We start from the raw sequence: 23,803 nt of genomic DNA on the forward strand, positions 1-23,803 counted from the left end.
CTCCCTCCAGGGCTGCGGCACCGGCTCCCCCGGGGGGCTCACACTCCCCCCCCCCCCACGTGCACATTTTGGGTCCAAACGGCTCTTTTTTAATGATTTTCCATTTTTCCGTATTTTTTTTCTCTTTTGGCTTTTTTTTCCTCTTTTTTTTCCATTTTCTTTCCCTTTTTTTTCTCCTCTTTACAATTAAAACTTTTGGGGAACCGACCAAGCAACGAACCCACCCCCCCCAGCCCCCACCCCCCGCCCCGCCGCACCCCCACCCCAAAAGCCTGGGCTGAGGTGGTACAGATGGGGTGGTCCCGGGGTGGGGAGGGGGGTGGGGGGGTGGGGAAGGCACCTCCCCCTCCCCAAAACAGCAAAATAAATAAATAAACCCCAGCCGGGGGGGGCCACATCGGTCTCAAACCGTTGCCCCCCCCCCCCAACCAGTTTGGGGGAGGGGAAGGGGGGCAACCAGACCCCTCACTCCCCCCCTCCCAGGGCTCCCGTGGGAAGAGCAGCTCCCCCAAACACCCCTGGGTGCTGCCCCCCCAATCCTGCTGGAATCCATCGTCCCCCTCCCCCAGCTGGAGCAGACCCCCAGCACCTCCTCGCGGTGTGGGGGGGCTGGATGGGGGGGTGTCCCCTAACTGTCCCCGTCGCTCTCCTTCAGCTCCTGGCTGCTCTCCACCTCCTCGGGAATATCCTGCATCCTCAGGAAGTCTGTGGGGGCACAAAGGGGTTAAAAACGGGGTGCTTGGGGGGGGTCCTGCCCCCCTCCACCCCCCATCCACGCCAGGGACCCACCTCGGGGGCTGGCGGGGGGAGAGCAGCGGCTGCCCAGACCCTCATCCTCCAGGAGCGTGTCCAGCCCGTCCTCGGGGTCCCGCAGCCGGTCGGGATCGACCCCCCCGCCCCGGTAATCGGCCTCGTCCCGGGGGCAGGGGGCGAAGGCTGGGTGGGGGTACGAGAAGCTGCCCGAGTGGGGGCTGTGGCTCAGCTGCTGAGAGAGGGGGGGTCAGACCTGAGCCCCTGCAGCCCCCCCAACACACACACACAGGGATGAGGTGGGACACGTGTGTGTGCCATGAATGAAACACATCTGACCCCCCACACACACAGCCCCCAGCCCCAAACCTGGGTGGGCTGAGGCTGGACACACTCGTGTCATGTATGAGCACAACAAACCCAGGCTGAGACTGGACTCACATCATTCATGAGCCAATCTGCACCCTCCAGATCCACCTGAGCTGAGACCTGACACGCTCACGTCACCCATGAGCTCATCTCCACATCCCATACCTCTTTGTGCTGAGACCTGGTACACTCATGCCACCCATGAGCCCATCTTCACCTCACCCAGACCCCAAACCCCTTTGTGCTGAGACCTGACACACTCACCCCACCCACCAGCCCATCTCTGCACCCCCAGACCTCAGACCCCTTTGTGCTGAGACCTGACACACTCACCCCACCCACCAGCCCATCTCCACACCCCAGACCCCAAACCCCTTTGTGCTGAGACTCCACACACTCATGTCACCCACGAGCCCACCTTCACCTCATCCAGACCCCAAACCCCTTTGTGCTGAGACTCCACACACTCATGTCACCCACGAGCCCACCTTCACCTCATCCAGACCCCAAATCCCTTTGTGCTGAGACTCCACACACTCCTGTCACCCATGAGCCCACCTTCACCTCACCCAGACCCCAACCCCCTTTGTGCTGAGACCTGACACACTCACTCCATCCACCAGCCCATCTCTACACTCCCAGACCTCAGACCCCTTTGTGCTGAGACCTGACACACTCACACCACCCATGAGCCCAGGAGCCCATCTCTACCTCACCCAGACCCCAAACCCCTTGTGCTGAGACCTGACACACTCATGTCACCCACCAGCCCACCTTCACCTCACCCAGACCCCAACCCCCTCTGTGCTGAGACTCCACACACTCATGTCACCCATGAGCCCATCTCTACCTCACCCAGACCCCAAACCCCTTGTGCTGAGACCTGACACACTCACCCCACCCACCAGCCCACCTCCACAGCGCAGCCCCGTCCCGCGGTACCTGCGGCGGGGTGAAGCTGAGGTAGAGCGCGTCCCCGGCGGGGAGGCTCCTGCGCCGGGGGTCTGTGCCGCGCCGGCCCCGCGCGCCGGCCTCGTGCCGCAGCGCCCCCAGCTGCCTCCGCGCCTCGTCCAGCTCCCGCTCCAGCCGCCCGCGCTCCCGCTCGCTGTCCCGCAGCCGCGTCTCCAGCGCCGCCGCCTCCTGCGCCCGCTCCTGGCACAGCTGCCGGCAGCGGCACAGCTCCTCCTGCAGCAGCCCGTGCTGCCTCTGCAGCAGCGCCAGCTCCGTGGCGCCCGCCTTGTCCCCGCCTCGCCCCGGGGCCGTGCCCGCCGCCGCCTCGGCTGTGGGTGCCGCGGGCTCTGCCGCGGGCGCCGGCGCTGAGCGACGCGTCGACGGCCGCTCGGGACCCTCCTGCAGCTGCAGCTCCAGCAGCGTGTCCTGTTGGCTGACCACGGCCTGCGGGCAGGGGGAGGTGGGCACGGGGCAACGGGGGGTGGGCAGGGGGGAGATGGGGCAGAGGGGGGTGGTTATGGGGTGATGGATGTAGGCAGCACGGGCTGTGGGCAGGGGGGTGGATGTAGGGGCTGTGTGTAAGCAGCTGGGGGGATATGGGGATGTATGTGGGCAGGGGGGTGGATTTAGGGGGGATGCATGTGGGCAGGGGGGTGTGTGTAAGCAGTGGGGGGATATAGGGATGTATATGGGCAGGGGGATGGATTTAGGAGGTGATGGATGTGGGCAGGGGGGTGTGTGGGCAGGGGGATGGATTTAGGGGGTGATGGATGTGGGCGGGGGGGGTATGTGGGCAGGGGGATGGATTTAGGGGGGGGTGGATGTGGGCAGGGGGGGGTATGTGGGCAGGGGGATGGATTTAGGGGGGGGTGGATGTGGGCAGGGGGGGGTATGTGGGCAGGGGGATGGATTTGGGGGGGGTGGATGTGGCAGGGGGGTGTGTGTAGGGGATGTGTGCAAGCAGTGGTGTGTGGGGGGGGCATGTAAGAGATATCTGTGGGCAGGGGGATGCCAGTTCGTCCCCCCTCCCCATGGCACAGCCCCACCAACCTGGAGCCCGTGCAGGAGGGTGTAGAGGTTCACCAGCCGCTGGTTGATCTCCTGGGAGGAGGAAGATGAGGCAGTGACTTCCCCCAGCTCAGCCACGGTGGGGAAACTGAGGCACGAGCCACATCCCCTCCCACTCACCTCCTGGGGTACCCTCTGCAGGACCTGGTTGCCATTCCCATCCTACAGAGAGACAAAACAGTGACCCCGAGGTGTCTGTGCCACGGGGTGGGGGTGTCCCCTGTGGTGTGACCCCCCCTCCCCCCCCCTGTGGTGTGACCCCCCCTCCCCACCCACCCCCCCCCTCACCCTCTGCGCCGCCTCCGAATCCGCTCTGCAGAGCTCCAGGGAGCCGTTGAAGCTGCCGCTGTCCCCGTCTGCAGGGAGAGGCTGAGGGTGAGCTCCAGGGAGCCAGGGCACCCCCAAACCCGGTGCAGCCCCCTCCCCAGGGTGTGTGACCCCCCCTCCCCTCCCCATCTCACTGCTGGCGCTGGGGCTGGGGCAGCTCTCGGCCTCGCTGGGGTTGTTGGGGTCCCGCTCGCGGCTGCTGCACGTGAACATTTCCTTCAGGCTCTCCACTGCGGGGAAGGGTCGGGGTGAGCCCCGGGGGCAGCAACCTCAGCTCAGCCCCCTGCCTCAGTTTCCCCAGCTCTACCTTCCCGGATGGCTTCGTGCATCAGCTTTTCCCCTCGGGAGCCCTCGGCCGAGTCGGAGTGGAAGAGGGTGCGAGGGGTGAGGGTGGGCGACGGCTCCTCGCAGCCGCTGGCCAGGGCCAACATGTCAGCGAAGAGCACGACCTTCTCCTCCAGCAGCGCCGTGATCTTCCTGTCGTGCTGCAGGATGCGGTCTGGGGACCGGCCAGAGCATGAGGAGAGAGGGAGGGATGGGGAAGATGAGCAGGGAGGGAGAGAGAGGAGGAGAAGGAATAAGGGAGGATCAGCAGGGATGGGAGGGATGAGAAGGGATGAGGCAGGATGAGCAGAGAGGGATGGGGAGGAGGAGCAGGGATGGGGAAGATGAGCAGGGAGGGATGAGGACAACAAGCAGGGAGGGATGGGGAGGAGAAGGAATAAGGGAGGATCAGCAGGGATGGGAAGGGATGGAGGAGACAAGCAGGGATGGAGGGAGAGGAGGAGAAGGAATAGGGGAGGACGAGCAGGGATAGGAGGGATGAGGAGGGATGGGAGGGATGAGATGTGATAGGGCAGACAAGCAGGGATGAGGCAGGATGAGCAGAGAGGGATGGGGAAGATGAGCAGGGATGGATGAGGGGGATGAGCAGGGAGGGATGGGGAGGAGAAGGAATAAGGGAGGATGAGCAGGAATAAGGGGAGACAAGCAGGGATGGGGGGACAAGAAGGGACAGAGAGGGACGAGAAGGGATGGAGGAGACAAGCAGGGATGAGGCAGGGTGAGATGGATGGGGAAGAGGAGCAGGGATGGGGAGGGATGAGCAGGGAGGGATAGGGAGGAGCAGGGATGAGGGAGGAGCAGGGATGAGGGAGGAGGAGCAGGGGTTGGGGGGGGACAGTGCTGGACCCCCCAGGCTGTGGCACCCACCTTTCAGCTTGCGTAAGGACGCTTCGATCTCCGTCTCGATGAGCGGAAAGTCCTGGCGGTTGGGGCAGCTGGAAAGGACCCAGAGGAGAGTCAGAGCCCTTCCAAACTCCATCACCCCAAAGCTCAGGGACCCCAACCCAGAGCCCTCTCACTGCACAGCCACAGGGACCCTCCCCCAGAGGCAGGGGCTGGCACTCACAGGCTGACTGTCTGCTGGATGACCTTCATCCAGTTGTTGCGGTCGTCGCGGGACGCGGCGTGCACCTCGTACATCTCCGGCGGCGCGGCGCTGAGGAGGAACATCCCCTTCTCCTGGTTGGCAATGTCCCTCACGATCAGGTTTTGCAGGGAGATGACGGCTGGTTTGTCCTAAGGGACAGGGGATGGGCTCAACACACCGTCCTGGTGCCGCAGAGGCTGAGCTGAAGGGGCTGGGGCAGCTCACCAGCATGGGGAAGGTGTATTTCTGGTCCTTCTCTTGCAGGAAGATGAGAACGTCGGTCATCAGCAGCACCAGGACGTCTGGGAGGGGGCACAGGGGTGGGAGGTGTGAGGGTGGGTATGAGGTGCTGGTGTTTGCCACCCCACAGAGCTCCAGGGCTGCTCCCGAAGTCATTCAGGGAAGCAGAGAGCCTCCCACACCCCTGCACCCAGTATCCTCATCCCATTTGCACTCTGCTCCCCCAGCACCCCCATCCCATAGCACCTTGCTACCCCAGTATCCTCATCCCATTTGCACTCTGCTCCCCCAGTATCCCCATCCCATAGCATCTTGCCACCCCAGTATCCTCATCCCATTTGCACTCTGCTCCCCCAGTATCCCCATCCCATAGCACCTTGCTACCCCAGTATCCTCATCCCATTTGCACTCTGCTCCCCCAGCACCCCCATCCCATAGCACCTTGCTACCCCAGTATCCTCATCCCATTTGCACTCTGCTCCCCCAGTATCCCCATCCCATAGCATCTTGCCACCCCCCCAGCACCTCCATCCTCTGGTACCCCATTCCCTGCCCTCCCTGGACCTCCAGTATCCTCATCCCCTGGTTCCCCCATCCCACAGCATCCTGCTCTCCCAGCACCCCCATTTCTTACCCTGCTGCTCCCCCAGCACCCCCTCTCCCAGTACCCCCATTTCTTACCCTGCTGCTCCCCCAGCACCCCCTCTCCCAGCACCCCCATTTCTTACCCTGCTGCTCCCCCAGCACCCCCATCTCCTGGTACCCCATTCCTTGCCCCTTTGGACCTCCAACATCCCCATCTCACAGCACCCCAGTCCCTCAGCACCCCAACTCCATTCCCCCACCGCCCCCCCAGCACCCCCATCCCGTGGTACCCCACTCCCTGCCCCCCAGTCCCCACCTTTGAAGCGCCCTGCAGCCGTTTTCCAGAGCATGCAGCCGCTGTGCACCAGCTTCCTCCGCAGCAGCTCGTCTTTGCCGAAGACGCCGGCGCGGCTCTCCCAGGGCAGCTGCACCTTGGCGCGCCCGTCCACGCGCCGGTACACGTCCCACAGGCGAGCGTTCATCTCACACGTGTGCACCTCCTCGTTGATGGACGAGATCAGCTCCTTCACCAGCCTCAGGGCCCGCGACAGGTCGGCGCAGTCGCTCTCGTTGTCTGGGGAGGGGGCACACAAATGGGGAATGGGGAGAGTGGGAAGGGTCCTGCAGAGATGCTGCAGCCCCAGCCCCTGCCAAAGCAGGCTCCCCTGGCTCAGGGGGCTCAGGAACGTGTCCAGGGGGGTCTGGGAACCTCCCATGAAGGAGCCTCCACACCCTCCCTGGGCAGCCTGGGCCAGGGCTCCCTCACCTCAGCACCAAAGCACTTTCCCCTTGTGTTTAAGTGGAACTGTTTGTGTCCCAGCTGATGTCCATCACCCCTTGTCCTGTCCCTGGCCACCACACACCAAACACCGGCCCCATCCCCCTGACACCCACCCTGCAGGGACTGAGCAGCATTGCTGAGGTGCCCCTGAGCTCAGGCTGCTGTTCCCCAGGCTCAACAGCCCCAGGGCTGCAGCCTTTCCTCCTCACACACATGTTCCAGCCCCTCAGCATCTTGGCAGCCCTGCACTGGCCTCTCTGCAGCACTTCCCTGTCTCTCCTGAGCTGGGCAGCCCAGCCCTGGCCACAGGGCTCCAGCTGACGCCTCCCCAGGGCAGAGCAGAGGGGCAGCACCTCCCTGGCCCTGCTGCCCACACTCATGCCCCCAGGCTGCCATTGGCCTCTTGCCCACAGGGGCACGTTGCTGCTCTTTAGTTCGTCATCACCCAGCACTGCCAGGTCCCTCTCCTGGAGCTGCTCTCCGGGTCAGCCTCAGATGACAAAGCAGGTCTGGAAACCTCCCATTAAAGGTGTGCACAGCCTGACCCCTGCCCCTTGTTGCCCACCCAGCCCCCCCAGCCCCGTTACCTTTGGAGTTCCTGAGGATGCGCTCGATGAGCACGGGGTACTTGGTGATCCTCTGCGTCACCAGCAGGATGCACTCGGGCACCCCGTGTCTGCGCAGCAGCGGGGACCGTGTCATCCTCTGCCCAGGCACAGGGGAGGGAGCACAGGGCACCCCATCAGCAGCAGCCAGACACCCCCCACCCCAGCTCACGCTCACATTAGAGACACGCAGCTGAGGGGAAACTGAGGCACGGGGCTGGCAGAAGGATCTTCCAGCGTGGCACAAAGCCCAGAGCCCAGGGAGAGACCCCCCCTCAGTGCCGTGCCAGGGGTCCCTCTGGAGCTCACCCGGATGAACTGCTGGAAGCGTTTGTCCCGGGCCAGCAGGTCCTTGTACTCCTTCACAGCCTTGGTGTGTTTGCTGCAGAACTCCGAGTAGCATTTCTTCAGCTGCTCCGCGCTGGTGCCCGAAAACTGCTCAGGAGAGGGAGGGAAGGAGAGGAAGGGGCTGTCAGTGAGGCCGTAACTGCCCCCTACCAGCACCCACCAGCTCCCCCCAAACCCCACCTGGTTGACCAGGATGTCCCCGAGGCGGTTGATGACAAAGTTCTTGTTGCTGTCCTGGGCCAGGGACTCCCGGCGCCGCTCCAGGAGCTGGGCCAGGAACCGCTCGTGGATCTGACCCAGCTCGTCCACGCACGGGAAGATCTTCTGCACCGTGGCTGGATCCACCTGCAGCTCCTCCAGCATGGCAGCACGGAACATGTTGGCCATGATCTTCAGAGTACGGACGTGGTGGATCTCTGTCTGGATCAGCTCTGGGCAGGGGGCACGGGAGGGGTCAGAGGGTCTCAGCACTGTGGGGACGGCACCTCGCCCTGTCCCCACCACCCCTCAGTGGCCTCTGTGTCATCATGCCCACCCCTGTGTCCCCTGTCCTGTCCCCACGTCCCCCATTGCTGCATCCACACCTCTTCATCCTCACCTCTGCATCTCTAGGTCTTGTGTCCTGTCCATACACCTCTGACCTGTCCTTGTGTCCCCATCCCTGCACCTCTGACCTGTCCTTGTGCCCCCATCTCTTCCTGCACCTCTCACCTGTCCCTGTGTCCCCACATCTCTTCATCCTTGTCCCTGCACCTCTGTCCCTGTGCCCCCATCTCTTCCTGCACCTCTCACCTGTCCCTGTGCCCCCATCTCTTCCTGCACCTCTCACCTGTCCCTGTGTCCCCACATCTCTTCATCTTTGTCCCTGCGTCTCTGGTTGTCCCTGTGACCCCCTCTCTGACCTGTCCCTGACTCCTACACATTGTCCCTCTGTCCCTATCTCTTCCTGCATCTCTGCCCTGTCCCTGTGTCCCCTGCCCTGTCCCTGTGTCCCCACCTCTACACCTCTGACCCATCCCTATGCTCCCCCTGCATTCCCCCACCTCTGCATCCCCATCCCTTCAGCTCTGACTCTGCTCCCTGTCCCCTCCTGCCCCCAGCCCAGTGTCCCCTCACCATAGATGACATCCTGGCGCTTCATGACATCCATCTTGTGCTGCTGCAGGTAACTGTTGTCCACGGCCAGGCTCCAGGAATCCGCCTCAAAGTCCTTCCCGTCCGTCTCGAAGTCGCTCATCAGCTGGTTGAGGATGACGTCGGGGCCTGGGGGTTGAGGGTGCTGCCACTCAGGGGGGGCTGAGCCTCTGCCCTGTGTCCCCTTCCCACAGCTCCCTGGGTGCCATCTGTCCCCCACCATCACCCCCCCACGCCGGGTCCCACCTTCATCGATGAGCGACTCGACCGAGAGCGTCCGGTTGCGCATGTTGAGGGAATCCGTGGACTGGGAGAGGATCCGCCGGATCCCCAGGGGAGACTCATCATTGAACGTCCTGGGGGGGCCACACACGTGATGGGGACGCTCTGGGGATGCCCCTGAACCCCCAAACCCCCTGTTTCTCCTGCTCTCACCCCGCGATGTTGGTGGTGGAAACACTTTTGGAGAGGGAGAGCGAGGGGCGGCCGCGGCGCGGCCCCAGCAGCGTCTGTCGGAAGCTCTCCGAGGGGTAAATGGCCGAGTTGGGGCGCTCCCGGATGGCAGCTGGGGAGGGGAGGGGGGACACGGACAGGGGAGGGGGGGTCAGTACCATAACAGCCCCTCCTGTCACCCCCCAGGCTGCAGATTGTCCTCACCACCCAGATACAGCATCCCCACCGCAGGGCTGTGCCCCCTCAGCCCTCCCTGGGGGGGACCCCACAGCTTGGGGGGGTCCCTGCAGCTTGGAGGTGTCTCTGCAGATTTAGGGGGGGTCCCCACAGCTTGGGGGGGTCCCTGCAGCTTGGAGGTGTTTCTGCAGCTTTAGGGGGGGTCCCCACAGCTTGGGGGGGTCCCTACAGCTTGAGAGGTGTCTCTGCAGCTTGGGAGGGGTCCCCACAGCTTGGGGGGGTCCCTACAGCTTGGGGGGGTGTCCTCAGAGCTTGGGAGGGTCCCCAAAGTTTGGGGGGTGTCTCTCAAGCTTGGAGGTGTCTCTGCAGCTTGGGGGGTGTCCCCACAGCTTGAAGAGGGTCCCTGCAGTTTGGAGGGGTGCCTCTGCAGCTTTGGGGGGGTTCACACAGCTTGGGGGGTCCCCACAGCTTGGGGTTGTCTCTGCAGTTTGGGGGGGGGTGTCCTCACAGCTTAGGAGAGGAATCTCCTGACAGCTTAGGGGGGTATCCCTGCAGCTTAGGGGGGGTCCCCAAAACTTGGGCAGTGTCCCTGTAGCTTGAGGGTGTCTCTGCAGCTTGAGGGGTGTCCCTGCAGTGACAGGGGACAGGAAGACAGTGTGGGGGGGGTGGGAAGGGCTGTCCTCCCCCACCCCCCCGTCACCCCCCACTCACTCTTATTGCGCAACGAGACCGACTGCAGCGCAGAGCTGTTCTTCAGCAACGCGGCTTTCTGTTGCTGGGGGAGGGAGAGGAGGCGTCATGGAGGGTGTCACCAAGCCTCTGGCATGTGTGTCCCCCCCTCCAACCCCCCCCAAAGAGCAGCTGAGACCGGCCAGCTTGTGGCACTTGTGCCAAGCGCTCACCTTCTGCTTCACCTTGGTGCAGTTGGGCAGCGTGTCCTTGCAGCGGTTGTGGATGGTGACGTTGCAGGCTGGGGGGGTGGGCAGAGGGGGACACACACACACAGAGGTGACAACACAGCCCACCCCCCCCAAAAAAAAAAGAGCCCAAAGGGGGACCCTCTGGCCAACCCCAACCCCGGGGGAGTCGCCGGTGCCGGAGCGACGGCAGCAGATGTGGAGCTGCCGCAGCTGCCGGGCAGCAGCTGAACCGCGGCGGCGCTGCCAAAACCCCCCAGAAACACCCCCCAAACCCCCCCCAAACCGACTCCATCCGGCACTGGGGCAGCTGCAAGGAGCTGCCAACACCGCCTGCTCTGCCCAGGGGTGGCACATTGGCAGAGAAACCCCTTTCCCCGAGCCAAACCGCGGGCAACCGGCTCCTTTAGCCACGGGGCTCGGCGCGGGGGCCCTTTTTGGGGAGGGGGAGCTACTCACTGGGGCAGATCAGAGCTTCCTTGGCCGTGATGCTCTTGTTGCAGGAGAAGCACATGGTCATGCCCGACACGGTGATGGTGGTGAAGAGGTGCCCGTTGGTGTAGCGGGCGTCCTTCTCCTTCCCCTCCTTCATCTTCTCCTTGTCTTTGCTCTGCCCGGAGAGATGCGCCGGGCGCCTGACGGGGCTGCGGCACAACGGCCGCCCGGCACCGCCACCGGCCCCCGCCTGCCTCGGCACACGGCTCATGGCAGTGCCAAACCGCCCTTGGCGTGGGGTCCCCCGAAAGCCTCCGAGGTTGGGGGGCTCGTGCCGAGCCAGGGAAGGGGGCGACACGGGGCCGGGGAGCCGAGCGCCGGGCGAGCAGCCGCCCGGGTGCCTGCGCTCGCCTGTGCTTGCCATCACCAGCATCCCATAACCATGACAACCGGCTGCCTGCGGGAGAAACCCCCCACAGCCCCCTCCCCGCAATATATGGCTGGGAGCGTGTCCCCCCCCTCCCCTCCCAGCGCAGCCGCCAGCCCCAATGGGGATGAGATGCGGGGGCTGGGGCTGGGGGGGGCAATGGCAGCCTTGAGCCTTCCCACCTCCTGCTGGTTTCTATCCAAAGTGGCTGTTTTCACCCTTTTTTCCCCCAAAATGAGGAGGGTGCAGACAGTTACACCCCCCCCCCAGCCTCCATGGGGATGGTTTTGGGGTGGCTCGCCGAGGTTTGCCCCTAATAAAGGGGAGTGAGCCAACATCATCCTGAGCATCTCGAGGCCTTTTCCCCTTCCTCCACTCCCTGACCAGCACAGAGTCGCCTTTGTGTGTGTGTGTCCCCCGGGCACTTGGCTGTGCCTGGCACCAGGGCACCCACCAACCCCCCCCCTCGCATCAGCCCCCCCAAAACGACACGGCTGTGGGTCCCCAAACGCCCTCCCCACGGCGCAGCGATGCCAAAGAGGGTCCCAATCCCCATCCCCCCCACTCACCCATCCTCACAGGGGGCTGAGGAGCCAAGAGACCAACCCCCCTGGGACCCCCCCACCCCGGGCAAAAGCCAGGCAGGTGTGGAGGAAGGTGAGGAAGAGCAGGGCCAGGAGCAGGGCTGAGCAGAGCATCCCCCCAACCCCCCGGGTGGCAGCCAGACACCGGGGCAGGGGGGACACAGCCAGGCTGTGCCGGGGTCAGGGGGAGGGGGAGCCGCAGTGGGGGGTCAGGAGGGGTCTCACCCTTCCCCAGAGGGGTCTCTCCAGCTCCCTGTCCGCCGGGAAGCGGGCGCAGGAGCAGCAGCACATCCCACCCGACGGACCCTCGGCCCCGATTGTTCCCTCCCCGGCCTCTGGGGTTTTTTGCTTTGCTTTTTGCTGCTTTTTTTCTTTTTTCCCTGTTTGTTTGGCCTTTGGGTTTTTTTACTTTGTCTTTTTTTTTCTTTCCTTTTTTCCTTTTTTTTCCTCTTTTTTCCCCCTTTTATTTTCCTGATTTTTTCTTTCACTTTTTCTCCTTCCTTTTCCTTTTTCTTCCTCTTTCCTTTTCTCTTCTCTTTCCTTTTTTCCTCTTTCCTTTTTTTTCCCTTCCCCCTTTTCTTTTTCCCTCTTTCCCTTTCCCTCTTTTCCTTTTTTCCCTCTTTCCTTTTTTCCCTCTTTCCCTTTTCCCCTCTTTTCTTTCATTTCCCCTCTTTTCTCTCTTTCCCCCCAGCCCTTTTCCCCCTTCCCCATTTTTCTCATTCCTTTTCTTTCTCTTTCCTCTTTCCACCCCTTTTTCCCCTCCATCCTTTTTTCCTGCTTTCCTTTTGTTTCCCTTTTCTTTTTAGCCTTTCCCCTCTATTTTTTTTTACCCTTTCCGTTTTCCCTCCCCTCTCCTCTCCTCCACTTTTCCTTTCTGTGCGTTGTTTTCCTTTGCTCTCCTTTTCCTATTTGCTTTTTAACCTCTTTCCTTCCCCTCGCTGGTTTGTTGTGGCTCCCACACCCCTCCCCGCCCCCGCCCGGCCCCGGCCGCAGGAAACCCAACGGCCGCCAGACAAAGGCGGGGGGGGGGGGGGGGGGCGATTCCCCTTCCTGCAGCCGCGTCCCCCCCCCACAACCCCCCAGCAGCCCCGACACCGGCTCCCACCCGGACCCGCACCCCGCAGCACGTCGGGGTCCCCCCCCCAAGCCACACTGATCCCAACTGGGACACCCCCGTCAAAGACCCCAAGAGCACCCCTGGGTCCCCCCCACCCCACAGAGACCACACTGGGGGGGGACAAGTGCAACCGGTGCCATAAAACCCCGCGAGGATTTGCCATCGGCCCTGGAAGTCTTTTGGGGGGGGGTTGGGGGTGTCACACACATCTATTGCAGGGAGGGAGGGTTTGGGGGCTCAGAGCCCCTCGGGGATGGGAGCAGGGCACATTTCAGATGTGGGGGGTCAGGCTGCACCCCTCAGCTTGGAAGGGGGATGCTTGGGGTGACAGAAATGAGCCACCACGACTGTAAATACCCCGGGGGGGTGCAAAACCAGCGGCTGTACCTCTGCCTCCATACCTCCCCCCATCAAAACACACGGTGCAGCTGAGAGTGCCCCTCACCACCCCCCAAAACCAACCCCCCAGCAGTGGATACCCCAATGCAACCTCCCCCAGCATCACCCCCAAACCCAGCAGCACCCCAAAACCAGCTGATGGGCCCAAATCCCCAGCACACAGCAGCTTCTCCAGGCCGGAGAGGGGGGTTCAGAGAGTCCCCCCATCACCCCCTCCCCGGTGCCGCTGGGGAACACAAAGTTTTTGCACTTTCCATGGCAATGGGGGTTGGGTGGGGTTTTTTTCCTGGGTTTTGGTGCTTTTTTCCCCCCTTTCCGCTGAGCTCAGACGCCCACGGCGGGTGTATTTCTGCTGGCACCGACACGACTGCGCCCAACATAGCCCTGATTTCTCTCCCTGCGTGAGAACACACCCGCGCCAAACCTCCACAGCCAAAAAAAACCCCTCCGGCCAGACCCGACCGAAAGCTTTTGAGGCTGCAACGAAGCGCAGCTGCCTCCCCTTGCCCTCCCCAAACCGCCCCCGAGCTGCCGTCTCACCGCTGCCCTGTTCCAGGACAGGTAGTGGGGGGCATCCCCCCCCAAAAAAAGCAGCGAAGCCCGACCTGAGCGGTGCTTGTGGAGCCCGAAGCGGCGTCGCGGAGCTGTGTCGGTCCCTTTTCTTCTTGGGGACGGTCCCCCCCGTCTCACCCCCCCCCACTCCGCCTCCCACCCCGGCGTTGAACAAAGCAGCGCCGGGCTCACACGCGTGGCAACAAAAGAAGCCGCCGAGCCGGGGCCAAAAGCGTGCGGGGGGCTCCTGGCAGCCCCTTCCCCGCCCCCCTCCCGGCGCACAAAACTCCTTTTGGCCCCAAATTTACCCCCCTCTGCGGTTTCATAGAGGGAGGAGGGGGTTCAGCTGTAGGGGGGGAGCAGCGGGGAACCCCCCTCCCGCTGTTTTGGGGAGGACAGCAGTGGGAGGGGGGGCTGCCCTGCTGGGAGTCCCCCCCTAAAAAGCAGGTCCCGGGTTCCCCGTGTAAAGTCTCGTCGGGGGGGACCCCACGCACCCCATCTGCCACCAACACATCCCTGGGGGGGGTGGACCCACAGCCGTGTGTCCTTTGCTGTGTGCTGTGTCCCCCCCATCTCTGAAGCAGTGCCAGGAGGCCGGTGGCTGCTCTCTCAAGGTGAGGGGGACACCCCGACAGCCCCCCCCGGCCCGGGACACGACCCTGGGTGCGGCAAAACGGGCTCGGATGAAACTTTCTTTAAACAAAAACCGCCATTTCCCTGCCCAGGACGGCGCAGGAACCAACAACCACTTCCCTCCCCACACCCCCCCTCCCGCATCACCGCCACCTCACCCCCCCGCATCCCCCCAAAACCCCCCACCTCGGGGGCCGAACACCCCCAAACCTCCAGCCTGAGCCAGCTCGGGGCTCCCAAACCCGCTCCACGCCACGTGAGACGCAGCAAACACGCTTTTAGGTTCCCCTCACCCCCTCCAGAACCCCCCAGAGCTTTGGGGTAAACTGAGGCGGGGGGGGGGCAGAGCTCTGCACATCCACCCCCGACGCCCGCCGCGGCACAAAGCGCTGCCCAGCACCACTTGCCCCCCTCCTCCCCCTCCCCTTACCCCATCGTTTCGCCACGACGGCGATTGCCACATGCTCCGGGCACCAGCACAGTGCCAGGGCCCGGCCCCCTCGCACATCCCTCCCCCCCCCTCCCCTTCCCCAGCCCCAAAAAAGAAGCCACGAGCCACGGAGGCAGCGAGCCCCGAGCGCTCCGGCTCCTTCATCCCCCTTCCCCATCACCCAAACGCCGCCGGGGCTTTGTCTGTGCCGCGCTAGGGACAATAAAACCCGAGGGGAGGGGGGGTGTGGGGGGAGTGAGGAGGGGGATCCCACCTTAGTGTCCCCCCACACACACCTCCGGGGCAGGAGCCGGCCAAAGGCTTCGGAGGAGAGCGAGAGCGATGGAGGAAGAAGTTGTGCCCCCGCTGGCTCTGCTGAACAAGTTGGCGGCGGGAGATTCCCTCCCCAAAGATGCACAACCCTGTGTGTCCCTCCCCCGGCCTCGGAACACCCGCGACTGTTCTCACCCTGGGAGGACCCCAAAACTTCCCCCCCCCGCTCCCCCCGCACACAAGTTGGTGAAGGAGAGAACCCCTAAAAGTTGGGGTCCCTGAGCGAGCCCCCAGCCGGGCTGCAGGGCTGAACCCCCCCAGTGCTGTAAATAACTGGGACTCCCCCCTCTTCCAGCAGGATCAGGGGAGGGAAATGCATCCCCCCCAAAAAAACGGAGACGGGCCCCCCCACCCCAGCAGCCCCCGGAGCGGGACCCACCTTGGCACGATCGCGCAGCGCCCGGGACATAACCCGCGGAGCCGCTCGGCTCCTGCCCGCTCCCCCCGGACCCCCCTCCCGCCGCTGCTCAGCTCCGCCCCCCCGGGGGCGGGTCGTGCTGCCCGGGGGCCTTTGTTCCGAACGGGACCGGCACGGCTCGGTATTGCCCCCTCCCCAGGGACCGGCGTGGCTCGGTATTGCCCCCTCCCCAGGGACCGGCACGGCTCGGTATTGCCCCCTCCCCAGGGACCGGCGTGGCTCGGTATTGCCCCCTCCCCAGGGACCGGCACGGCTCGGTATTGCCCCCTCCCCAGGGACCGGCGTGGCTCGGTATTGCCCCCTCCCCAGGGACCGGCATCGCTCGGGACCGGGTCCCTACAGATCCAGCCGTTCTGGATCCCAGCAGGATCCCCCCCGCAGGATCCCCCCCCATGGGGGTCCCGATGTCCATCCCCTTCTCTCCCGTCTCACTGTCCCCTCCCCACGTCCCGCGACCCATCCTCTCTGGGTGTAACACCCCCCTAAAAGAAGAAAATCCCACCCCCCCCGTGGCCCCGACACCACAGGACCCCAAAGCACCACCCCTGAGCCCCAGCACCCCCCAGACATGGTTTTGGGGTGAGACACTCACCCCGGCCCCAGGGCCACCTTTTTCACCCATTCTGGGGCTTTCCCCTCCCAAACAGAGCAAATCGATGCCAGACTTTGTCCCTCCCGGGAGCTGCTCTGTGGGTGCTGACAAATCCCCCCCAAAAAACCCTCTTTCCCCTCTCAGACCCCAGCGGCAGAAAGTTGGGTTAAAAGTGAGACTTTGGACCAACTTTGCCTTTTCTTTTCCCTCTTTCCTTTAAAAAAGTGACTTGGCAGAGGAGCTGAGCACCAGGAGCTGAGCACCAGGGAGCTGAGCACCAGGGACCTGAACACCAGGGACCTGAACACCCGGGAGCTGAGCACCAGGGAGCTGAGCACCAGGGAGCTGAACACCAGGGAGCTGAACACCAGGGAGCTGAGCACCAGGGAGCTGAGCACCAGGGAGCTGAGCTGCAGGAACTGAGTACCGGGAGCTGAGCACCCGGGAGCTGAGCTGCAGGAGCTGAGCACCAGGGAGCTGAGCACCAGGGAGCTGAGCTGCAGGAAATGAGCACCAGGAGCTGAGCACCAGGGAGCTGAACTGCAGGAGCTGAGCTGCAGGAGCTGAGCTGCAAGAACTGAGCACCAGGAGCTGAGTCCCATAGACTGAGCACCGGGAGCTGAGCACCAGGGAGCTGAGCACCAGGAGCTGAGTCCCATGGACTGAGTCCCGGGAGCTGAGCACCAGGGAGCTGAGCCCAGGGAGCTGAGCACCAGGGAGCTGAGCACCAGGGAGCTGAGCACCAGGGACCTCACCCCGCGTTGAACATTAACTCGGTGCCTGGGAGAAGCTGGAATTGAGCTGCCTGCCGCAGATAACGCTGCTGCCGACGTTGCCACGAGAGAACCGAAGCAGCGGGACGGCTGCAGGCAGGTTTTTTGGAGAGCCCAGCAAAGCCTCCTCACACCCCCCCCCCCCCCCAAACCCCACCGCGGGGCCACGTGCTGAACGTTCCTGAAGCAAATCAATGTCCCTTTTTGTCGGCATTTCCGGGCCCGGCGGCACCCGGCGGTTCCGAGGGGCCGGGATGAAGCCGCGTGGGCACCAGCAGAGATGCCGCCGGCTTTTGGCTAATGAGTAACTGCGAAAAACCACCGATGGAGCTGCCTCGACTTCCCTCAGCGCAGGGAAAGGCCAAATCCGGCCCTGCAACGCTGGAGATGCGGGAAGGGGAGGAATTGCACCCCGGGGAAAGAGAAGTGAAGAGCTGGAGCTGTTGGGACACCACATGCAGTGACCCAAAACCCCAAAAGCTGGTGGCTGCTGGGTGGCTGCTGCAGCGCTCAGCACCGTGCCAGCACCTCCCTGGTGCCAGCACCTCCCTGCCAAGGACGGCCCCGAGTCACACCGCGATCCCAAAAGCCAGAAGCAAAGCCTGGCTCGGCTGCCCTGAGGATCGTGGAGGGGGGACGTTGGTCAGGCTCCTCCTTTCACCCCGAGCTCCATTCCCAGGGTCTCGGTTCCTCTCTGGGTGTGAACCCTGAGCTTTGCTTCTGCTTCCCCCTCCCCAGCTGGACCCCTGAACCAGCCTCAAAGCCCACGGAAGGGACCTCGCCGGTTACTGGGGGGAGGGGGAAGGATGCAGCTGTCAGGGATGCTCCGGGGGTCGCTGGGGTGGGGGGAAGGGGGGTCGCTGGTGCCTCTCCCCGCGTGGCAGGGCCCGATCCGGCACTGGAAAGCCCCACGGTGTGAGAATCACGTGGGGGAAGAGGGCGAAGGGGGAAGCGACGGCGGCTCGACCAGAAAAAGCCATGAGGGGAGGAGATGGGGGTGCAGAAAGGACCCCCCACAGCACCGGGTGGGGGGGTGAGGAACCCACGTGGTCCCCCCCCCCCACGAGGTCAGACTCACACCCCAGCTAAAACTGCCACGGCGGGCACACGGTCACCCCCCAGCATCACCAGGACCACGCAGCCCCCCAACAGCATCACAGGCGCCTGCTCCTGGGGTCCCCCCCAGCTCCCCCTCCACCCCCAACCCCTCAGCATCCCACTCTCACCCCCACCAAGAGCAGGAACCGTCCTGGCAGCGGGTGCTCGGGGGGGGGGGACACCCAGAGAGGTGGCGATGCCTCAAGACCCCCCCCGGGACCCCCGGAGGGAAGGTTCCCACGACTCACCCTGGGCACGGCGCGGCCGTACATGGTCGGGGCTCCCCGGGGAGGGGCCGGCGCCGGGTCCCCGCGGCAGCAGCAGCGAAATGGGCCCCGCCGACGGGGATTATTATTTCTTCCTGAAATAGCCCGGTCCCTCCCCTCCCCTCCCGGCCGCGGCCGCTCCCCGCCCAGCGCTCCACAGCCCCCCACGGCCCCCCCAGAGTGCCGCCGCCTGCTGCCTGCAGACCCTCTGGCTTCCCTCTAATTAGGGTCACCCCCACTGATGTCCCCCCTAAAGCTTCGCTCCCAGGGTGCCCCGGGACCCTGGAACCCATCGCTGCCGCAGCTTCTGCTTGGGACTTCCCTCCCCCTTCCCCCCACAAAACCACGAGCACCCAGAATCTGACCTTGCCCCCCTCGTCCCACCAGCACCCCAAATCCCTGATGCGATCGCCACGTGCCCATCTCCCCCCCACCCCCCCCCCGCAGCCTCGGCCGCTAAATCAAAGTCATTGAAATAACAACATCGACGAGGACAACAACCCCGGAGCTTTAAGGACGGAGCCGTCGGGGTCCCGGCCGCGCCGGGGTGGATTTTGGGGTGGGTTTTGGCCTCGTCGGCCGCGGCACTGGGAGGAGGGGGGGAGGATGCGGCCCCCGTGCTGATGATGTTAACAGCTGGTCACTAATCCAGCCCGGCGGGGAGGAGGCAGGATGAGATCAGGGGCCGGGATGAGGAGCAGAGGAGGGGAAGGAAGGATTAAGGGCTTCCCGAGGCGGCAAATCGCACCAGGGGGGTGGGGGTGAGGTGGGTTTTGCCCCCTAGAAGTGGGTGGCAGGAGGTCGCCGGCAGTGCCACAGGGACATAAAGCCATCGGGGGGTCCTTTCCTCCCGAGATGATGCACGCGGTGCCGTGCCTCAGTTTCCCCCTAAGCTCCTGGTCCCATGGGAGGATCCCCTCCAAGCCCCCTCGCTGCCCCGGGGGCCACCCAAAGCATCCCACGGAGCAGGCAGCATCTCCCAGGGTGAGAAACGGGGAAACTGAGGCAGGGGAGAGGGGGTGACCTCGGTGCGAGCTGAGGCAAGAGCCGCCGAAGAAAACACGCCGAAAATAAAGGAACTGCTCCAGGAAACCGCGAGGCCGGAGCTCAGGGGCCCGCGGGAGGGCGCAGGCGATGAGCTCAGCGCCCGGGCAAGCCAGGAAAAGCCTCATTTCCTCGGCCACAGCGGGGGCTGAGCCCGGCTGGGAACGGCCCCCGACGCCGCTGCCGGCGCGGGTCTCATCCGGCACCACCCGCGGTGCTGGGAGCGTGGCGACGGGCACAGAGCAGCCGAGGCACCAGGAACGCCCCGGCTGAGGTTTGGGAGCCGCTGGGCAAACGGCGTCTCCTTTGCTTCTCCTTCCCGAGCGCATCCAGAGTTCCCGAGGGATGGAAACCGGCAACGGACGGTGCGCGGCAGGAGGGGAAACTGAGGCACGGGCTCCTCGCAGGGACGAGCATCCCAGGGACTCGTCCCGACCCCGACGGCGCAACTTGGGGAAGGAATCGACCCCCAAATGTGCATTTTGGGGAAGGAATTGACCCCCAAAAGCGCATTTTCGACCCCCAACGACGCATTTCAGGGAAGGAATCGTCCCAAATCGTCCTCCCCTCCCTCTGCTTCCACTCCCCTACCTTCGTCTTCCCCGTCATCCTCTTGATGAAGCTGAGTGTCCGGCCCAGGGGGGTCTCTTCCCAGCTCTGGCACCCCGCCGATCCCGCCAGCTGCCCGCAGCTCCCGGCGCCGACGCTGCGGGAGACGGAGGATGCGGGTTGGACAATCCCCCTCTGTCTGTCCCCGGGGCCGGGAACAGGGAGGAGCGAGCTCAGCTGCCCCAACCCCCGCTGGGCAGCTCCGGGGTGGCTGTTCCCTTCCCAGCTGGGACCAGCACAGAGCCCTTTCTGTTCGCCCCGAGCCCTTTGGGGTGCAGACACGACCCCCTCCCCTCAAGCTGGGGCTACATTCCCTCCCCTGGTGACCCCCACAACCATCTCGTTTATCCCCTGAGAAGCAGGGTGCTCCTGCTTTGTGTGGGTGCAGCCCCAAAGGTGTGGGGTGCTACAGCTGCAGACCCCAAATCTCCTGGGTGTTGCCACGCAGGAGTGGCCCCAGTTCTTTAGGGGCACCCTCGGTGGGGGACAAGCCCTGCTCCCAACCCAACCCTGGGGCCATGGGGGGAGGTGGTTGTGGGGCACACAGCCCACGCAGCACCATCCTTTCTGGTGAGGAGCAGTTTGTGCCTTGTCCCTGCTCGTCCCCTGCAGGGCCCCGGCTGTGACAATGCCCTAATGAGGATGGGAATGGGCTGTGACAAGAGGCTGGGATGGAAGGGGCCCCATGCCACTGGCACCATGCCCTGCCAGGAGGGAAGCCTGGCATCAGGGAGGGGGACACTGGGCCTTGCCAGGCTGCTGCTCCCTGGGGAGGGGTTTGCCTCGTGCTGGGAGAGAAGTGTGTCAGGTCTCAGCCTGACCCCACCACACAGAGCCCTCCCAGTTCCCTCCCTGCAGCCACAAGCCCCAGATCCCCAGGGCTCTCCTCCCCCAGTCCCCCCTCGACTCACCCATTGACCAGGCTCTGCTGGGAGGCAAAGGGGGAAAGTTCTGCAGGGGCAAAAGAAAGAGGAATTCAAAGAAGGGCCTGAAGTGCAGCGAGAGCTCGTGGCTGGGGAAGCAGCTGCCACAGCCAGGGGGAGGAGAAATCATTGACTTCAGCAGCAGCACCGTTGATTTTGGGTGGTTACTGGGGAGGTTTGAGCAGGGACAGGGATGCAGAGCTGAAGGGGGGGTGGGGATCACCCCGGGGGGGGGTGTGGGGGCTGTTACTCACCCTCTGGGTCGGGGAAGCTGTCGATGACACTGAGGGATGCTGATTTGGAGAGGGTGCAGCCGCTGATGCTGTGCCCAGCGCGGTACATGGGCAGCCTCCGAGCATCCTCCTGCCAGGGGGGTGATGGGGTTGGCACCGAGCCCACTGGTTCCTGTCCCTGACACAAGGTGGCTGCTGCTCCCCAGGATGCTGCACCAGAGCTTGTACTGGTGCTGGGTGATGGCCCAACCGTCTCCCCTTCCCTGTTGCTGATCCCCAAATCAAAGCTGCTCCCAGAGGATAACACAGCTTGGGCAGGAGCATCCCAGTCCCAGGATGATGCCAAAGCCACCCAGCATGGGGCTGTCCCACCACGATGCCCCTTCCTGGGTCCCTGAATCCATCCCCTGGCTGCAGGTGGGTGCTGGGTGACAGGAGGAGGAAGAGGAGGAGGCTCTTACCTGTGCCCTCTGCACATCAGCCTCATCCTCCTCATCCTGGGAGAGCAGAGACTCCAGGTCATCGTTGCTGTGGATCAGGGGGTCTCTCCGGGGGTCCCTCTGGTGCCCCCCCAGCCCATGAAGCTGCTCCACGCTGGAGTCGATGTCGCTGGAGCTCAGCCCTTTGAGGCTCACGCTGCAGCAGGGACAGAGAACCCCGAGCTGGGGAGCAGAGCCCAGAGGGGAGCCCCCCACACGGGGTGAGCCCACGGCTTCGGGGCTGCCCCCGCTCAGGGCAGGGGACGCTCAGCCCCGGGCGGGTGCTGCGAGGACCCCGAGGCTGGGAGCGGCGTGAGGACAGGGGAGAAGGGGCAGTGCCTGGGCTGGGGTGGGGGCAGCTCCCTGCTACCTGAGGTGCCCATAGCCGGGGCCCCCCCGCAGGGCCTCGCCCGGCTCCCAGCTGTGCCTGCGGAAGGGATCCCGCGCTCGGACCGAGCTGCGCAGGGCGCAGGAGCGGCGCAGCGGGACCCCCCGCGGGCGCTCCTCATCCTCATCCTCGTCTTCCTCCCCCCAGGCAGCCTCGGCGCTGGGGCTGGTCGTGGTCAGGGGCTCCTGGGTCGACATGCAGCGTCGTTTCTGGCCGGGGACCCCGCAGAGAGCCCCGTCGCAGGGGCCCAGGAAGACCTCGGGCTCCTCCATGCTGGGCTCAGGCTTGGACGCTGTGGAAGGAGGAGAGGGGGTGTGGGGAGTCTCAGCCGAGCTCTGCAGCCCCCCCAAACCCCCTCAGGTTGGTTTTATGGCCACTAGCAGCCCCTAAAGCTCACGGTGGCTGTAAAGAGGAGCTGCCCCTTCCCACCACGTTCCCCCCCTCCCCTTTCTCCAGCACTGACCTTGCCCAGCGTGTGGGGCCCCCAGACCAGGCTGGACGGGCTTCCCAGCCCCCCCCCCCCTCACCCCTGCACAAACACAGCCGGGGGGTGGGGGGGGAGCTGAGGTTGGCAGGAACACACAGAGACAGCGGAGGAGCCGCAGCCCAGCCCCGCAGCTCCCGCCGGTTACTCATTAAGCGCCCAGGAATTTGGCCGGGGATGAGAGCGGCTCCTGACGGCTCGGCTGCAGCAGGAGGGGCTGAGCAATGACAGGGAGCTCACTGCAGCCCATCCGACCCCCCCTCCGCACAAACTTCCACCTCCCCGGGGTGATACAGCCCTCACCCCGCCCCGGAGCAGCCGCCCGTCCCTCAGCAGAGGATGCTCCGACTGCACGAGGAGCTGGATTTAGCCTGGTGGCATCTGGCTGCAGCACGTGCCGGTCCCAGGGCAGCAGGATGGGATCTGGGGAGGGTTTGGGGCTGGCTGTGCCCTTCCCTCACCCTATGAAAGCCTGAGGGAGCCCCTGAGCAGCCCAACGCCCCCTGAGAAGCTCAATACGGGCACCAGTGACTACAAAAGCACCCTTCTCCTCCCCCAGGCACAGCTCCCCATCATGCCCAGTCCCCACCTTGCAGCGGTGGTGCCAGCCCTGCCTGGCCCACGTTAGGAAACAAACCCCCCTCCCTCCTGCTGCTGCCTTTAGCTGCAACCCCCAACACCCCCATCCCCGCTGCTCCAGCCCACGCTGCCCACGACCCCCCAAAACCCGGCAGCAGGGGTCATACCGGCGCCTGGGACGTCCCCCGGGGCTGGCACATCCTCCCCTGGCACTGCCCAGCCCGGACTCACCCCGCTGTGCTGCAGCCAGCGCTCCCCCTCCCCTGCCCAGCCCAGCTCGGGACAGGGAGGGAAATGGGATGAGCTCAGCCACTTTCCTGTTTTTTTTCACACTCCCAGCTCAGTCAGCTGATAAAAAACCACCACCCCACTCTCACTTGCCCTTAATTCTGCCCATCACCTGCCCTTCGAGCTGCCCAGGACTGGCCCAGAACGAGCCAGCAGCTTTGCTGGACTTATGGCAGGACAAAGAGGCCAGGGAGCAACCCTGGGGCTCTCCCCCAAAGCACACAGGGGCCAGCTCTGGCTGACAGGCTCCTGACTCCTGCAGGTGTCAGCACCCAGGGAAAAACACAACGTGGGTGCCCAGGAGCTTCCTGGCATAGGGGCAAAGAGCTGGGGGATGTGGGAGCAGGGGGTAAAGCTGAGCTGTCAGGACATGGGGTGGGATGCTGGGCCAGGGCTGAGGGACATCCCCCAAAGCAAACCCCGACCTGGCACGTGCTGGAGACCCAGCTTTGGGGGTTAGAGAATCAGTTGGGTTGGAAAAAGACTTTTAAGAGATGGTTGAGGCCCAGCCCAGCTCTGACCCCTCAGCACCTCACCCCACAGCTCTGGGGTCCCTGCAGGGCTGGGCACTGCCCCAGCTCC

General features: G+C 64.4%; 1 protein-coding gene across 6 annotated transcripts; it reads right to left on the bottom strand.

Moving 5' to 3' along the window:
- Window positions 1–108: 108 nt before the first annotated feature.
- Window positions 109–22,162, bottom strand: ARHGEF2 (Rho/Rac guanine nucleotide exchange factor 2). Of its 6 annotated transcripts, XM_062016133.1 has the most exons (26): window positions 21,853–22,162; window positions 21,465–21,639; window positions 21,025–21,133; window positions 20,759–20,798; window positions 19,830–19,944; window positions 10,597–10,747; window positions 10,123–10,190; window positions 9,932–9,995; window positions 9,026–9,155; window positions 8,837–8,946; window positions 8,573–8,719; window positions 7,637–7,887; window positions 7,418–7,543; window positions 7,091–7,208; window positions 6,039–6,296; window positions 5,123–5,199; window positions 4,877–5,046; window positions 4,678–4,745; window positions 3,773–3,964; window positions 3,600–3,695; window positions 3,427–3,494; window positions 3,259–3,300; window positions 3,121–3,171; window positions 2,062–2,514; window positions 790–985; window positions 110–705 (listed from the first exon to the last, which is right to left on the bottom strand). In XM_062016133.1, the coding sequence occupies exons 1-26, from the start codon at window positions 22,140–22,142 to the stop codon at window positions 629–631; spliced, it is 3,642 nt and encodes a 1,213-aa protein (XP_061872117.1). In that variant the 5' UTR covers window positions 22,143–22,162; the 3' UTR covers window positions 110–628. The 6 variants fall into 6 exon arrangements, with proteins under 6 accessions (XP_061872116.1, XP_061872117.1, XP_061872115.1 ...); XM_062016132.1 differs by lacking the exons at window positions 21,465–21,639; window positions 21,853–22,162 and having other exon boundaries at window positions 109–705; window positions 3,603–3,695; window positions 21,025–21,149; XM_062016131.1 differs by lacking the exons at window positions 21,465–21,639; window positions 21,853–22,162 and having other exon boundaries at window positions 790–982; window positions 21,025–21,149.
- Window positions 22,163–23,803: the final 1,641 nt, after the last annotated feature.

Source organism: Colius striatus, chromosome 29 (assembly GCF_028858725.1).
Source record: "Colius striatus isolate bColStr4 chromosome 29, bColStr4.1.hap1, whole genome shotgun sequence".
NCBI classification, from domain to species: Eukaryota; Metazoa; Chordata; class Aves; order Coliiformes; family Coliidae; genus Colius; species Colius striatus.

Coding starts and splice junctions, on each gene's coding strand:
- ARHGEF2 (XM_062016133.1), bottom strand. CDS start 22,142: ATGGAGGAGCCCGAGGTCTTCCTGGGCCCCTGCGACGGGGCTCTCTGC. Junction 8,720..8,836: donor CGAGTCGCTCATCGATGAAG/GTGGGACCCGGC, acceptor CTCAACCCCCAG/GCCCCGACGTCATCCTCAAC. Junction 3,965..4,677: donor GTCCTTACGCAAGCTGAAAG/GTGGGTGCCACA, acceptor GCCGGTCCCCAG/ACCGCATCCTGCAGCACGAC.